Genomic DNA, 15030 nt, shown 5'->3' on the forward strand with positions numbered 1-15030 from the left:
AATGGTATCCTTAGTGACATATGACTATAACCTTCTTAAATAAAAATCCACCTTTGTTCCTGACATGAATTTCCTGAAAATCTCCTCATCTGCCATATAAAGAAGGGTCGAGTGTCAGCATAGAATATAAGGATTTGTTATTTTGATTTGGAAGTGACCTGAGAGCACAAACCCCAAATCATACAAGCCCAAACTTTGACACAGAAAGTGCTAATCTGAATATATTATCTTGTTTTCTTAGAGTTCAGCTCAGTTCAGGAGAGGTGGAATTATCCTCTGATGGATTGTTTGTTTTTCATATCCAGAGAGGACATTATGTGTCTCATCCCTGCCCTTCTGTACCCAGAATTTTTCAGATTAAATTGAGCAATTCATTTATTCTGCCACAATCCCATTAATATTTGTCACTGATGTCACAGAGAATAAACCTGGAAGTCTTCAAAGGTCTGATATGGATACATGCTCTTTGTTTAGCTGGCGTCATGGTGATTACTAAAATTGTGAAGAGCTTTAAAAGCTTGCTTTCTTCAACAAGACAATAATGGATTGTGATCCCTGTGTGTTTTGTAATTACTACAGGAAAAATCTTCAAATAAAATATTCAGACACAAATTTGAATTTACTTTATTGTTAAAAATGAGGAAAGAAAAATCTACAAAGTAATACAAGTGTGTGTTTGGGGGATAATATCATGGATTGTTAAATTTAATTAAATTATCTTGGACATAAATTCCATTCAAATATTTCAATAAAAATAAAAAGAATAGCTAACACTGAATATTAGAGTATGTGAAACTAACTGCTAAGACTTATTACTGTTCAGTGGGTATCACTGAGACACACAAATTCTAATGAGTAAAAACAAATACAATTAATTAAAACTAAAAATATCTTAAATAGTCTTCTCATCCACCTCAATCACATAGCATAGTGATCTAGGTTGCTGGCCAACTTAATTAAATTTGTTCCCTATGGTCTCTTTCTCAGCTCTTGTAACTCAAACTATTTATTGCAGTGAGTAATGTACTCGGAATCACTGGTGTCCCATGATCTTTTGTGCAGATGTGATGAATAAACTCCTCACTTTCCATCCTGTAGCCTCTAATATTCTCACTGAACTAGAACTATGTGTTAGGTAGGTCTATAAGATACCTTTGCTTATGTTCTTCATGTAAATGATCTTAAACCCTGCAATAAAGCAAGGGGCTGAGGTATTAACTTTAAGTTACTCTGCACCAACAGATCTGGATCAATTGACATTTACAATTAAATACAAGTTTAAAAAAACAGAAAAAACAGGTTACTGCTCTGTTGATCAGTTAATGTACAAGTGCAATTAAATAAGTTTGTTAAAAAAAAAACTATTTATTTTTGTGTTACACTGTGTAACTACGATAACTTTCAATATATTATTTTGGTTGTTTCCTAAACAGAAATGAACTGTGGTGTTGTCATGTAGTGGTGTAACAGTCATGCCATAAAGTATGAAATAAACAGAGGGATAGTTCACCTAAAAATGAAGATTCCAAACCTGTATGACTTTCTTTCTTTCGTTGAACACAAAAGAATATATTATTGAAATATATTTCATCTGTTGTTTTCCCATACAATGAAAGTCGGTGGGGTCCAAAACAACAGCATTGAAGTGAAAGTCGTGGCATTTTGCCAAGTATGGGAACCCATACTCGGAATTGGTGCTCTGCATTTAACCCATCCAAGTGCACACACACCCGAAGCAGTGGGCAGCTATATATCCAGCTGCCCGGGGAGCAACTGGGGGTTCAGTGCTTTGCTCAAGGGCACTTCAGTCATGGATATTGAGGGTGGAAGAGAGCGCTGTTCATTAACTCCCTCCCCCAGCTACAACTCCTGCCAGCACCGAGACTCGAACCTGCGACCTTCAGGTTACAAGTCCAACTCTCTAACCATTAGGCCACAGCTGCCCCAATGAGCCCCATTGGGCCCCATTGAGCCCCATAGAGCCCCATTGAACGCCACTGAACCCCACTGACTTTCATTATAAGGATAAAAAACATTAGAAACATTTTGAATATATCTTCTTAGTTCCACAGAAGAAAGAAAATTAGTTAGGAACGACGTTAAAAATTAAAACTATCCATTTAAAGCCAGAAATATACTTTACACAAGTACATGAAGGCAGACATGAGAACTTGGCCGGTAAACCAGATGTGTTCAGCTAAGTTGCTATCAACATTGACTTTAACTAGCTTGCTTACCAATACTGTGGTTAAACTGTCGCTCCGCCATGACAGCAATTGACCTAAAAAAGAAATCTGAGCATAAAAGCAGATAGTTTTAGATATAGCTCCACTTGCAGCAATGATGAGAAAAAACATTTGCGTTGCACAATCTATCGTAGCTAGAAGCGTCTGCCTTCATGTACATGCATAGAGCATGTCTGGGCCTAAAAGTGCACTTGAAAATTTTTGTTTATGTTGGGCGAGTCTTCTTGGACTTATACAGACACCTAGTGATGTGGATGCGGATTTATGCAAAATCAAATGTTTTTAGTTTCAGTTACAAATGCATTATCAGCCATGACTAACTTATTTCATTAGCAAAATCATCCAATAACAAGCAACATTACACAGATATTATTCAGCTGGTCATGTGATCTCAACATGGCAGCCACCAGATTTGTTTGGTCTACCAGTATGACTAAGAATCTCATGTGAGTGTACATGATTTTGTCAAAATTAATTTTTTTTATCTGTAAAACATTTTAATGATGAAAAAAATTACTGAGTGCATCTTTTAATGGCGTTATTCCTGATTATTGTGTGTTTGTTTGTGTGTGTGTGTGTGTGTGTGTGTGTGTGTGTGTGTGTGTGTGTGTGTGTGTGTGTGTGAGAGAGAGAGAGAGAGAGAGAATCATTTCCAATCAGAGTTCAGCCTCTTATTGTTTAGGATTGTGTGTTATGCAAATTTACAGTGATGAGAGTATCTGTATTGATGCTTTGTGACCAAAAATAGGCAGCTGTATTTAGCTAAAGGCTGTGTAGAGTGATATTCTGATATTATTTCCCTGTACTGTATGACTGTGTGTAACCCGAAGAGCTCCGTACACAGGTATTGTTGTATTGTTTAGCTGACCGAACAGCCGTGTGTGTGTGTTTAGCTGAACGCTGGGTTGTGAGTTCCTGATAGAGGTGTTGGTGGCATATATTTCCCTCTCAGCAGTGACATAGACAGGATGAAGAAACACATGCTCATAACGGCGAGGATCGCGATGGCAGAAATCAAGGCACTCGTCGCTGAATTCATTTTGAATGGAGGGCTGTTTAACTGTGCTGAAAGACACACATATACAGAGTGTTAGGAAGACTTCTTACAATATGTAACCCACCGTTCAAATTCTATCACACACTCTTTCTTTTAATCCTCTTGTTCATTTCTTGATAACACCACCTGCTTCTACCCTCTATTAACTTCTCTCTGTCAGAAACCCTCAGACTCATTATTTTGGTCATGGTTTTAAGCAGCTACATCCTTTGAGGGAAAAAAAAAATCCTTTATATTTTCTAGAAGGAAGTAATGCATGCTTTTATCCTTCATCAGCAAAGAAGGATTTAGCTTCCTTTTAAAAGGTTTAAAATGGAGGACAAAGGAAGGCTTACCTAGTTGGGAATTATTGCTGGGAGTTTCATCTGTGGACAGACAAAGATTGTTTTAGTGAAATGAGCTCACTTATTACCTTAAAAAGCTAAATCGTGTCTCATATACATAACAGGCTCAATTAGAAAATTGAAAATTAGTGTTGTTGAAATCATGCGGTACAAGTTGAGCTACATAAACACTACATTACAGTTCATATCGTACCACTTCGGGTGATGATGGGCCCCGCAGTCATGACTGCATTGTCAGAAGCCACGGCAGTTCTTTCCGACACATTCCTTTTCTTCCTCTTACCACAGATCTGTCAGGATGATAATATTTGTATTTGAGTAATAAACACTTTTTTGCTCATTTGCTTTTAATAACCAGTCAAGATGCTTTTCAGTGTTTTCCATGTAAATTCCATGTTTTTTAATTCCCTTTTTTCTCAGTAGTGACTTTTATTATATTCTCGGCATAAACTAAAGGCAGTAAAACCAATACTACCATGACACATTTAAAGTTTAATATTTTTTCACATTACGATTTTTCTGCATTACTGTAATGTCTTTTTTGTTTGATTGCCGTTAAGTTTTGTTCCTATGTTTTTCTATATGAAAATCAAAAATACCATAAATAAATAAAACTAAAAATAAAATGTGTATCATGATTTCCTCAAAATACTGAGGAGCAGCAGCACAACACTGATAATAATAATAAATGTTTTTGAGCATCAAATCATCATATTAGAAAATCTTCTGAAGGATCATTTGACACTAACGCTGAAAAATACACTTTGCCATCACAGTAGTAAATTACACACACACACACACACACACACACACACACACATATATATATATATATAAATACACACAATTATTTTAAATTGTAATGATAATTCACAATATTATTGTTTTACTGTATTTTTTTAATCAAATAAATTGATTAAATTAATTGTTTATTAATTGATTAATAAACAACAACAAAAATACTGTCCCCAAACTTATGCAAATCTTATATTTTTAATAAATAACCTTCCCTGGTTATAGTAGTAGTAATAATAACAATAATAAACTGAATAATTAAAATATATATATATATTATCACAATGTAAAAATCTTGAAAGTAATTTTTTTGAGAAAAATATAATATCTTATTTCTTTCTTAGGATTTTAGGATGAAGTATGACCTAGACATGTTGACACTCTTTCATTATGGTTTCACTATTTAAAGCAGCCATCCTTACAGGCAAGAGCAGGGGACAGTCATCAGAGCGACACAGCTTGGTCACGCAGTGCAGAAAGACGGTGGACATTTTCTGGTTCTTGTGCTTGACAAAGCGGAACACCTCGAAAGAGAAGCGGCCCATCTGGCTCTTCCCATTCTCAAACACTGTTGTCTGCGGGTCCTTATCACATCTGCTGAAACGGAGACAGGATGCACTTAGCATTCAGCCTCAGTTCTGGTTATATACCACACACATATGTGCAAGCACATCCACATATCTGCAGAAAACATGGAATTACCCAAAGAAAAGGTCGTATCGGAGCTCATCATTAGGATTCCCAGAGGGAGTTGTGTAACAGTAGTCCATCAGAACATTCCACCTGTGGGGAGTGATATGCGTGAATCAGTCACTGAAACGCAGGGGACTGGATACGAAATGGCCCTATAGGAGCAAGCCACTGTTATTTCATATAGAAGTCATGTGTCTTATCTCTAGTCAAGGCCCATAATAATCTTTCCCATCCATTTTAGTGGCGCCCATTGCTGGCCCTAAACAAGGCCGGCATTGAGTCACTCAGCATTCTTCCTTTAATGGGATAAACCAGTTCTGGATTCATTTAGAGTGCTTTAACAAAGCAGTGACACAGTCCAAAGACCATGTGTCTGTCTCAATTTACATTTGACCTCCATCGTGTTTCATGGTTAACTCACCAATTAGAACGTTTCAGTTTCATATCTGCAGTATGTTTTGCATTTGGGCCTCCTTGCAAGATACTTTTCCAAGATATGTTTGTGTAATAGTAGTTTACCTCCTATCTAGGTTGGTGGCTTTTACTGCAGCAAACACTCGCGTCTTCAGAGTAAGTCCAGACACTGGGATGGCAAGATGATGGACGTATGTGGAATCCTTAAACATTAAACACCACAGGTAAGGATTCCACACACATTTGCTAAAAAATCTACTAATAAATTAACTATTTGCTCAAAATATATAATATTTTTTTATATATCTAATATTTAATAAAAATATAATTATTTATTGTATATATACACACTATATATACAGTATACACACACACAAACAATAATTAAATATACTCTTATTTTAAATATATTCTTATATTTTTATTAAGTATAGCAAAAAAATTTATAAACTATATATGCATTATATATAAACTATACATATAAATAAATATTATAAATAATTGAGGAAATTAATAATACATTTTTTCCTCTTATTATTGTAATTTATTTAAGAAAAAAAAAAAACTTTAGAAGCCTGTCCTAGAAACAAGCAATACAGAAAAAAACAAAAATCATCAAAATGATCTATTTATACAGAACTAAATAAACACTTAATTAGAAACTATGCTGATCTACATATACTCACGTTGTATAGAAGTAAATTTAGCGTGCTCACAAATGTGCCATTGCTGTCCTTCACTGATATCGCTGCAGCTGACTCAAACAAAAGAAGCTATTAAAACATGATAAATATATTTTGTAGGCCAATTAAAGTCTGAAAGGAAAACTTGTGTAATAGTTTTTCCTGATTTACTATCTGATGTCATTGTAATCATCCGTGCATTAGATTTTACAACATATTCGTTGTGCATACTAATTTAATTATGCCTCACAATTAAGTTTGTTAGAGCTTAACAATAAGTGCTAAACATTTTACAACAGCCAATTTGGGACTGTTTTATCTTCCATCGAAATATTGTGAATAATTTAACATGAATTAAAAAAAGGACACAATAATCCATTAGACTGAAATGCAATGCTATATAACAGTGATGAAGTCAACTTACGAAGCAAGCTGTGTGTTGTTGACCAGGTATTCCAGAGGGTAACTACAACTGAACTTGTAAAGAAGTCCTGGTAGGTAGCTGATGACCGTCGGGGGATCCGGAGTGTCAATGTATCCTGCTATATTCCCAATCTGGACCAAGGAGAGATTCCCATAGGCGTTGGGCCCCTGAGCCGTGGAGACCTAAAGACACAAAGGCACTAAGGTGTGATTGCTCTTCCTTAAACTAATGTACCTTCACCTCTCTAATCCTCAGCTCTTTTATCAATGCCGGATCTCTGATGTCACCCAACCAAAGCTAAATCCACCTCACCTGCAGATGTTCTTCATTTATTACAGACAAATTGTCATAGAGATAGTACTGTCTCTCCAAACACAAGCTGTAGTTTAGCATTTACTGTAACAATTGTGTTTTTCTTACTAATGACTGAACCTGAAATTAAAGGTCTGGGCCATTTAAGGGCTAATGTACGTAAATCATTCTGTCATGGGTCAGTGCCCTCCATGCAGGCCTTTAAAAATGGTGAAAACAGGTTCCTTACCACAAGTGAGTTTCCGCAAGCCTCCAGCGTGCTGAGACTGATGCTGAACAGCACGACCGTTGGGAACGTGTTGTTGTTGATGAACCCTCGGCAGTGGGCATCGCCGTGACGCCCGTTCAGCGCCAGGTCAGTGTCGGTGTAGCCAGAAAAAAGCACCGGGCAAAAATTAATCTTCATTGTTATGGTTTGCACTCCACAATACACGCTGATGTCCCGCTCAGCTGTTGAGAGAGAATAAAATATAATTAATTACATGTCATTGATTAAATGCTTGCCCAAAAAAGCAAGTGCTCACTCACCGGGAAAGCGGCTGTGGAAGTTGGCATCACAGTTGAACCCATTGAATTGCGCATCCACTATAAAAGTTTTACATGCAAGCAAAAGAATCACACACAAACGTTCCATTTCAGTGCCTGAGGAAGACAATTTATGAGCAATTTCTTTGGATTCATCAGAAAATGCTTCTTTTTCTGAAATGAGAGAAGACATGCTTGATTAGGCTCACTTCAAAAGATAATTCCACTCTATTGTTCTGTAATTATGCTATTAAGTTGGAAGAAAAAGACAGAAAATGAAAAATGCGATACTTTTGTTGGTGCTTCTGTTAAATTTGAAACCAATAATGAGCATAAATTGATCTGAAGTGCCATTACACAAAGTTGGTGAACAAATCAACTTCAATTTATAGATTAAAAAAGCTACAAATCTATCCAAACCACTCACTTTCTGTAGGTATTTGTAAGTATGAGTCTTTTACAAAGAGTTCTGCATGTTTCACCCTAAACTCATCCTCTTTTGCCCTCTGTGTGTTCTAACATCCCTCGCTCCGTTTCAGAAGACTCACCCGTTTCCCTGGCAGCTGTAGAATCAGCGGTACTCCATCTGTTCTCAGCTGCGACTCGAGACTGACTGGATTACCCAGCATCCCGGCAAAACCACTAGAAACACGGCCTTGCTCTGAGGAAAAAAATTAAACATAAGAGATTCATTATTTGAACGCGTCAGCAGCAAAAGAGCTGTCTGGGGGAACATGGGAAAGTCCATCAAAAGTGAATGTGTTATACAAATCCTTTCACGGGCACAGAAACATGAGCAGGTTTTGAAGTTTCCCACTCATATCCTTTCTGCTTGATCTTGCTTTGTCAGCGCTCACAAGTGGCCCCACGCTGCATGTGGTCTGCGAGGGGGGAATTATCTTTTCAACGGTCCCTGGACTGGGCTCGTCACTGACTGAGTTGGCCTTTCTGTGTGCCAGGACGGTCTGGGTCAGGACCAGGATTGTCTGGACGCTTTAGATGCTTTGTTTGGCCCGGCTCAGTCAGCACATCCCCAGCCACCTCCCATAATGGTATCCCACCTGTCTGGCCGTGACCCCCCTTTCTGACTGCTGCTCTTGGCCTTGCAGTGCCTCCTCGTGATTATCGGCTAATGTACATGAGAATCTATACAGTATTACAAAAACGGTTTCTTCTGTGAATAAATGCCATTATAATCTCATATTATCTCCATTATCTGCATACTTCTAGTGATGAATGCTTGTTTCAACCTCTCCAAATTCCTAGCAGACTAATATTTCATCAAATTAGCTGCCATTTTTACATGATTATTACTTTTAAAATGCCTTTAATCTGCATGATTGATTGCCTTAGAAATGTCTCTATGGTCCATCCTTGCAGCAAAAGGGGAAATTTGAATGATTTCATTGTCCGTTCTTACCTGATTAATCAAAGCTCAAGGCAGCCATGCTGCTGGCCAGCTCCAACTGCAATACATCACACAAAAGTCACTTGTCAATCTGTGCAAAATACAAGAAATCCAAAGGATGAGGATTTTCAAAACTACACAATACCACCCCAAACTGCTGAAATCATAAATCCAGCTGGGTTTTACAAAGGCATGAGATGAGCCCCTTCAGCTGGATTCAGCAGGTCTGACAAAGTTTGTCTTTTATCTTAGACTTTCTTCAGATGGAAGGTATTGTGGGTAAAATGGAGCTATTGGTCTATAGTTGGGCAATTCAGTACTTGTGATAAGTATCTCTATTTATGCGCTTCCAGCAAATGTCATTCTTTCATCTTTCACACCTCTATATGGCAGCCTATAGTCCCGTTTATCAGTGACACAATCTCATTCACCTTGGCAAGATATCAGGGCAAGCATAACTATTACTTTCAGGATTTCCACGTGTTAATACATGTACACTCTGGAATAGTATTTGAGAAAATGAAGAAGGAAAAAAATGAGCATGCTTTTGACATTTTTGGATTCAATTATTTTTTTGTTTTTTTGTAAAAAAAAAAAATATATATATATATTTTTTTTTTTTTTTCACATTTTGAGCCATGCACAAAATAAAAGATTTAATTTAATTTTTGGAAACCTGTGTCCTTGGTCAGTTTGTTTGAATGTTCTTTGGTTAGCTTTTCAAAATAACGTGTTTAAGCAGCATTTCTGAAGTAATATATATTATTACTTATGATAAATAATAGCTTTTATTGTTGTTGTTGTTTTATTGTATTTTATTTTATATTTGGAAAACTGTGCACTTGGACAATTTAGGCCTTTTAAAACCTTGTATAAATGCTTCAGAGTTAGCGATTCATTACTCAAATACTGGGTTTGGAACAATCACAGGATGCTTTTATAGTTACAAATGTGTTTTGGGCTCAATTTAAACGATGAAATGGTCTCAGCTCACATCTGAACTTCTAAAATCAAACCCACCAGCAGAAATTGTGTTTACGAGCACATTAAGAGCTTATCGCAACACAAAGGCTGTATCTGTTTTTATCTGCCTGGCATTTGGTAGTGCTTCATTTTCTTGTCTCTTTAATTATCTGATGCCTTTATTCAGAGTGCAATGAATAATGTGGGTCAGGAGGTTATGGTGAGAAACTCAGTAATACAATATAAAACCGACAATAATAGTGATGACAATGACATATCTAACCTTTCTTAAGGTCTTTAGTCTAACCAACAATAATATTTGACCATCCTCTCTTAGCAAAATAATATCTGCATATCTTGTATCACAAATCAGTCTATAGTTTCAGGTAAAATAAGTGACACTTTTTTCTAACAGGGTACAAGTAATTACTGTTCTTCTGCTAGCCGTGTGAAATGCCATCAGCTGGCGGGCAAGCAGGTGTCAGGCCCAGTGCATCAATCACTGCAGCCTGTAAGGAGTTAGGAACGATAAGCAATCTGTGTCTGCTCGGTTGTCATGGCTATCCGGTGGATAGGATACGTCTAGCCTGCTGAGAGAAAAGCAAAGAGGAATTTGAAACAAGGGAATACACTTTCGTTGGCCTTTTTGAAGTGCCATAAGGCACGTAAAAGCCAAAAGTTTTGCTAATTGCCTCTGTCTCTCTCAAAGAATCTGCTTGCTTTGTTGTTTAATTGTGCCATGTTTATTCATAAGGGTTTTTAACTGGAGGCACAGTCGATTTATACTTCTTATGATGTAAATTTGATTTGAAAATTAACTGGAATGATTTTAGGCCACTAATTGGATGTTAATGTTGCAATTCAGTCGAGATTAGAAAGACTTTGTTGGGACTGACTCAAAGTCAAGCTCTATGAAACATTATGAGCAGACGAAAATACAGATGGGTCTGAAATACAGATAATAGCTTAAATAGTTTCACCATATTTCTAATATTCTAATATGGAAACAAGTCAGCTGTGTGGCGATAGAGAGATAGAGTGTGAAAAAGAGAGAGGGAGAGAGTAGGAAAGTCTGTCAATGACAGGTGTTTGGCCCTGTGTTGGGTACAGCGCAGATGAAAATGGCTTTTCTCTTCTATAGATTGTTTTGTCTGTCACAGAAGCCAACTTAGTTACTTCCTAACTGTTTTCCTATCAGCAAAGGGAACATCACTTGTCATCTATATAGGCCCTCATATCCAACACAAAAACAGTTATATCTCCTGGTGAATGGGGTCATATCACATGATAGAGAAAGAGAGAGAGAGAGAGAGAGAGAGAGAAAGAGAGAGAGAGAGAGAGAAAACATATCCATGTCGAGCATTTGACATCTATATCACTTTTCTCCTCACACCCTTTTAATGACCCATTTTATGACCCCTTTTAGTTGTTTTTTAAGTAAATCTGTTACTTAAAATATTCATATTAGAAATTCAGACGTTTTTAATAAAACTGACTATAAGCTATTTGAATAATTTTTGTGAAGTTGAGTTTAATAATTGGTAGAGGATGCTTGAAACTTAAAAATGCTTGAAGATTTTTTTAAAAAGCCAGAATGAATAAACAATAGTAATAAACATAAGAATGTGTTAATGTGAATTCATTCAATTTATGATATCAAATGATTGATTACTTTATAATTTTCAAACTTTTTTTATTAATTTATATAAATAAACATATATATATATATATATATATATATATATTCTATCTATAAACCTCAGGTTTATACTGTGGCACTACGGTGTAAAAAATAAGATTTATATATATATATATATATATATATATATATATATATATATATATATATATATAATATATATATATATATATATATACAGGTGCATCTCAATATATTAGAATGTCGTGGAAAACTTAGTTTATTTCAGTAATTCAACTCAAATTGTGAAACTTGTGTTTTAAATAAATTCAGTGCACACACACTGAAGTAGTTTAAGTATTTGGTTCTTTTAATTGTGATGAATTTGGCTCACATTTAACAAAAACCCACCAATCCACTATCTCAAAAAATATGGTGACATGCCAATCAGCTAATCAACTCAGAACACCTGCAAAGATTTCCTGAGCCTTCAAAATGCTCTCTCAGTTTGGTTCACTATGCTACACGATCTTGGGGAAGACTGCTGATCTGACAGTTGTCCAGAAGACAATCATTGACACCCTTCACAAGGAGGGTAAGCCACACACATTCATTGCCAAAGAAGCTGGCTGTTCACAGAGTGCTGTATCCAAGCATGTTAACAGAAAGTTGAGTGGAAGGAAAAAGTGTGAAAGAATAAGATGCACAACCAACCGAGAGAACCGCAGCCTTATGAGGATTGTCAAGCAAAATCGATTCAAGAATTTAACTGAACTTCACAAGGAATGGACTGAGGCTGGGGTCAAGGCATCAAGAGCCACCACACACAGACGTGTCAAGGAATTTGCTGAACCACAGACAACGTCAGAAGCGTCTTACCTGGGCTAAGGAGAAGAAGAACTGGACTTTGCCCAGTGGTCCAAAGTCCTCTTTTCAGATGAGAGCAAGTTTTGTATTTCATTTGGAAACCAAGGTCCTAGAGTCTGGAGGAAGGGTGGAGAAGCTCATAGCCCAAGTTGCTTGAAGTCCAGTGTTAAGTTTCCACAGTCTGTGATGATTTGGGGTGCAGTGTCATCTGCTGGTGTTGGTCCATTGTGTTTTTTGAAAACCAAAGTCACTGCACCTGTTTACCAAGAAATTTTGGTGCACTTCATGCTTCCTTCTGCTGACCAGCTTTTTGAAGATGCTGATTTCATTTTCCAACAGGATTTGCCACCTGCCCACACTGCCAAAAGCACCAAAAGTTGGTTAAATGACCAAGGTGTTGGTGTGCTTGACTGGCCAGCAAACTCACCAGACCTGAACCCCATAGAGAATCTATGGGGTATTGTCAAGAGGAAAATGAGAAACAAGAAACCAAAAAATGCAGATGAGCTGAAGGCTACTGTCAAAGAAAACCTGGGCTTCCATACCACCTCAGCAGTGCCACAAACTGATCACCTTAAGCCACGCCAAATTGAGGCAGTAATTAAAGCAAAAAGAGCCCCTACCAAGTATTGAGTACATGCACACTAAATTAACATACTTTCCAGAAGGCCAAAAGTTGTTTTTATTGGTCTTATGAAGTATTCTAATTTGTTGAGATTAGTGGGTGAATTGGTGGGTTTTGTGTTAAATGTGAGCCAAAATCATCACAATTAAAATAACCAAAGACTTAAACTACTTCAGTCTGTGTGCATTTAATTTATTTACTACATGAGTTTCACAATTTGAGTTGAATAACTGAAATCAATGAACTTTTCCACAACATTCTAATTTATTGAGATGCACCTTTATATATATATATATATATATATATATATATATATATATATATATATATATATATATATATATATATATATATATATATATTTATTTATACACACCTCATGTTTATACTGTGGCACTATTGTGTAAAAAACCACACTCTGATCCGGGAAAGAGTTTATAGAGTTGAAATACTACTGGACAGCATTTTAGGATACTATTGTGCATGTGAGAGAGCTGTCCGGGATTAAACAGACAGAAAAGCTGTGTTTCTGGTCCCAGGTGGCAGAAATCACAGGATGCCTTATTGTTTATGTGTGAAACACAAGCCATGTTGTGTTCAGACCTGAGGGACACACCTTTTCATTATGAGCCATATCTATAACCAGCTCTCTCCTCACAGACACAAACGTTTACTGATTCCAAATTACATTAGAAAAATTGTAGTTAATAGTGCAATCCATTACATTTCAGGTAATATAATCAGACTACTTTTTGAGTACTTTTACATTACTTTTTACCTAATTTGTTTATTACATTGATTTAAATAGGATAATCTTGTACCATATTGATATTAAAAAACAAAGAGTAAGAAAATATTTTCCATTAGTTGAAATGAACAACATAAAATTCATTAAACATTACATCACTGTTTCCAGTTTGTTAAGGTATTGCAGGGTGGTGTTGATTTTATTGAAATGTTAATCATTAATTAAATCACAAAAATGTAAAATGTAATTTAAAAAAAAAAACATAATTCAAAATAAAACACTTCCTAAAAAGTGCATTATTTTATTTGTTTACCTGCATGTCATGTGACCATTAACCGATGCCAGAAAACTGTAAGCATGCAAATGTGATACTTAATTATTAAATATTTATTTAAAAATCTCAGGGGTACTTCAAGTAAATATATAAGGAGAAAGATGTTCAGATGACAAAAAGTTTGGGAATGCCTACATTACATTTAAATAAGAAATAATGTGAATTTGTGCATTTTAATTTGATTGAAAGACAAAGGCCTCCCAGAGACATTGTGATAGATTGTTAAATAACCTACTGAGTAATAATTCAAGTAAACATAAAGGTGTTCATCAGTAGTTGCAAAAATCATTCAAAATCAAATGCTGAGTAGCACCTGGCTAGTCTTTGTGTGAATGTCCACAAAACTGGAAGACTTTCTGAGTGTAAAAGGAATAGGCTGTTTTAAAAAGGAACATGTAAAAGATGAAAAAGAGGAATTTGGGAGAATTTATAAATTATAAATAATTTATTGCTATTGTGTGAATAATAAGTAATCATGTGATCAATAAAAAACTAATTGTAGTCTGATAACAAGTATTTTAAAATGTAATTTAATCGAATTACAAGTACTTATTTAAAAAAAAAAAAAAGATTATGTAATCCAGATTACATATAATCAGTTACTACCCAGCTCTGATTGCTTTAAAAAGTAAAAGCTATAAGCATTAAACATGTCAAAGGATCATGAAAGATAATAGTTATGTAGGCTAAAACTCTTTAAATGTCTGTAAGTTAAATATAATAAAAAAAGCAGTATGATAATAAATATTATCATTCTAAATAATAATAATAATAATAATAATAATATTTTGATGATGATGATGATGATGAAGCTTTATTTTTATTAAGATTTATTGTTGTTTGTTTATTTAGTGTATTGGTAATTTTTTATTTTTATTTATTTTATTTTTTTTTGCATGTGGTGAATATTACCAAAGGATCCTGGAAGTTATAGATTACACAACCTCTCGAAA

The 15030-nt window shown here is 35.5% G+C and overlaps 1 protein-coding gene across 1 annotated transcript; it reads right to left on the reverse strand.

Annotated features, from left to right (window-relative positions):
* Positions 1–1998: 1998 nt before the first annotated feature.
* Positions 1999–7623, reverse strand: LOC109071640 (zona pellucida-like domain-containing protein 1). Its single transcript, XM_042765178.1, is given in 10 exon segments — positions 1999–3311; positions 3639–3668; positions 3841–3937; positions 4865–5036; positions 5145–5225; positions 5655–5752; positions 6236–6307; positions 6653–6838; positions 7198–7418; positions 7497–7623. Coding segments are annotated over 10 exon segments (1239 nt in total). The 5' UTR covers positions 7603–7623; the 3' UTR covers positions 1999–3135.
* Between the last annotated feature and the right edge of the window lie 7407 nt (positions 7624–15030).

The sequence above is a fragment of the Cyprinus carpio genome, chromosome A10 (genome assembly GCF_018340385.1).
Source record: "Cyprinus carpio isolate SPL01 chromosome A10, ASM1834038v1, whole genome shotgun sequence".
NCBI classification, from domain to species: Eukaryota; Metazoa; Chordata; class Actinopteri; order Cypriniformes; family Cyprinidae; genus Cyprinus; species Cyprinus carpio.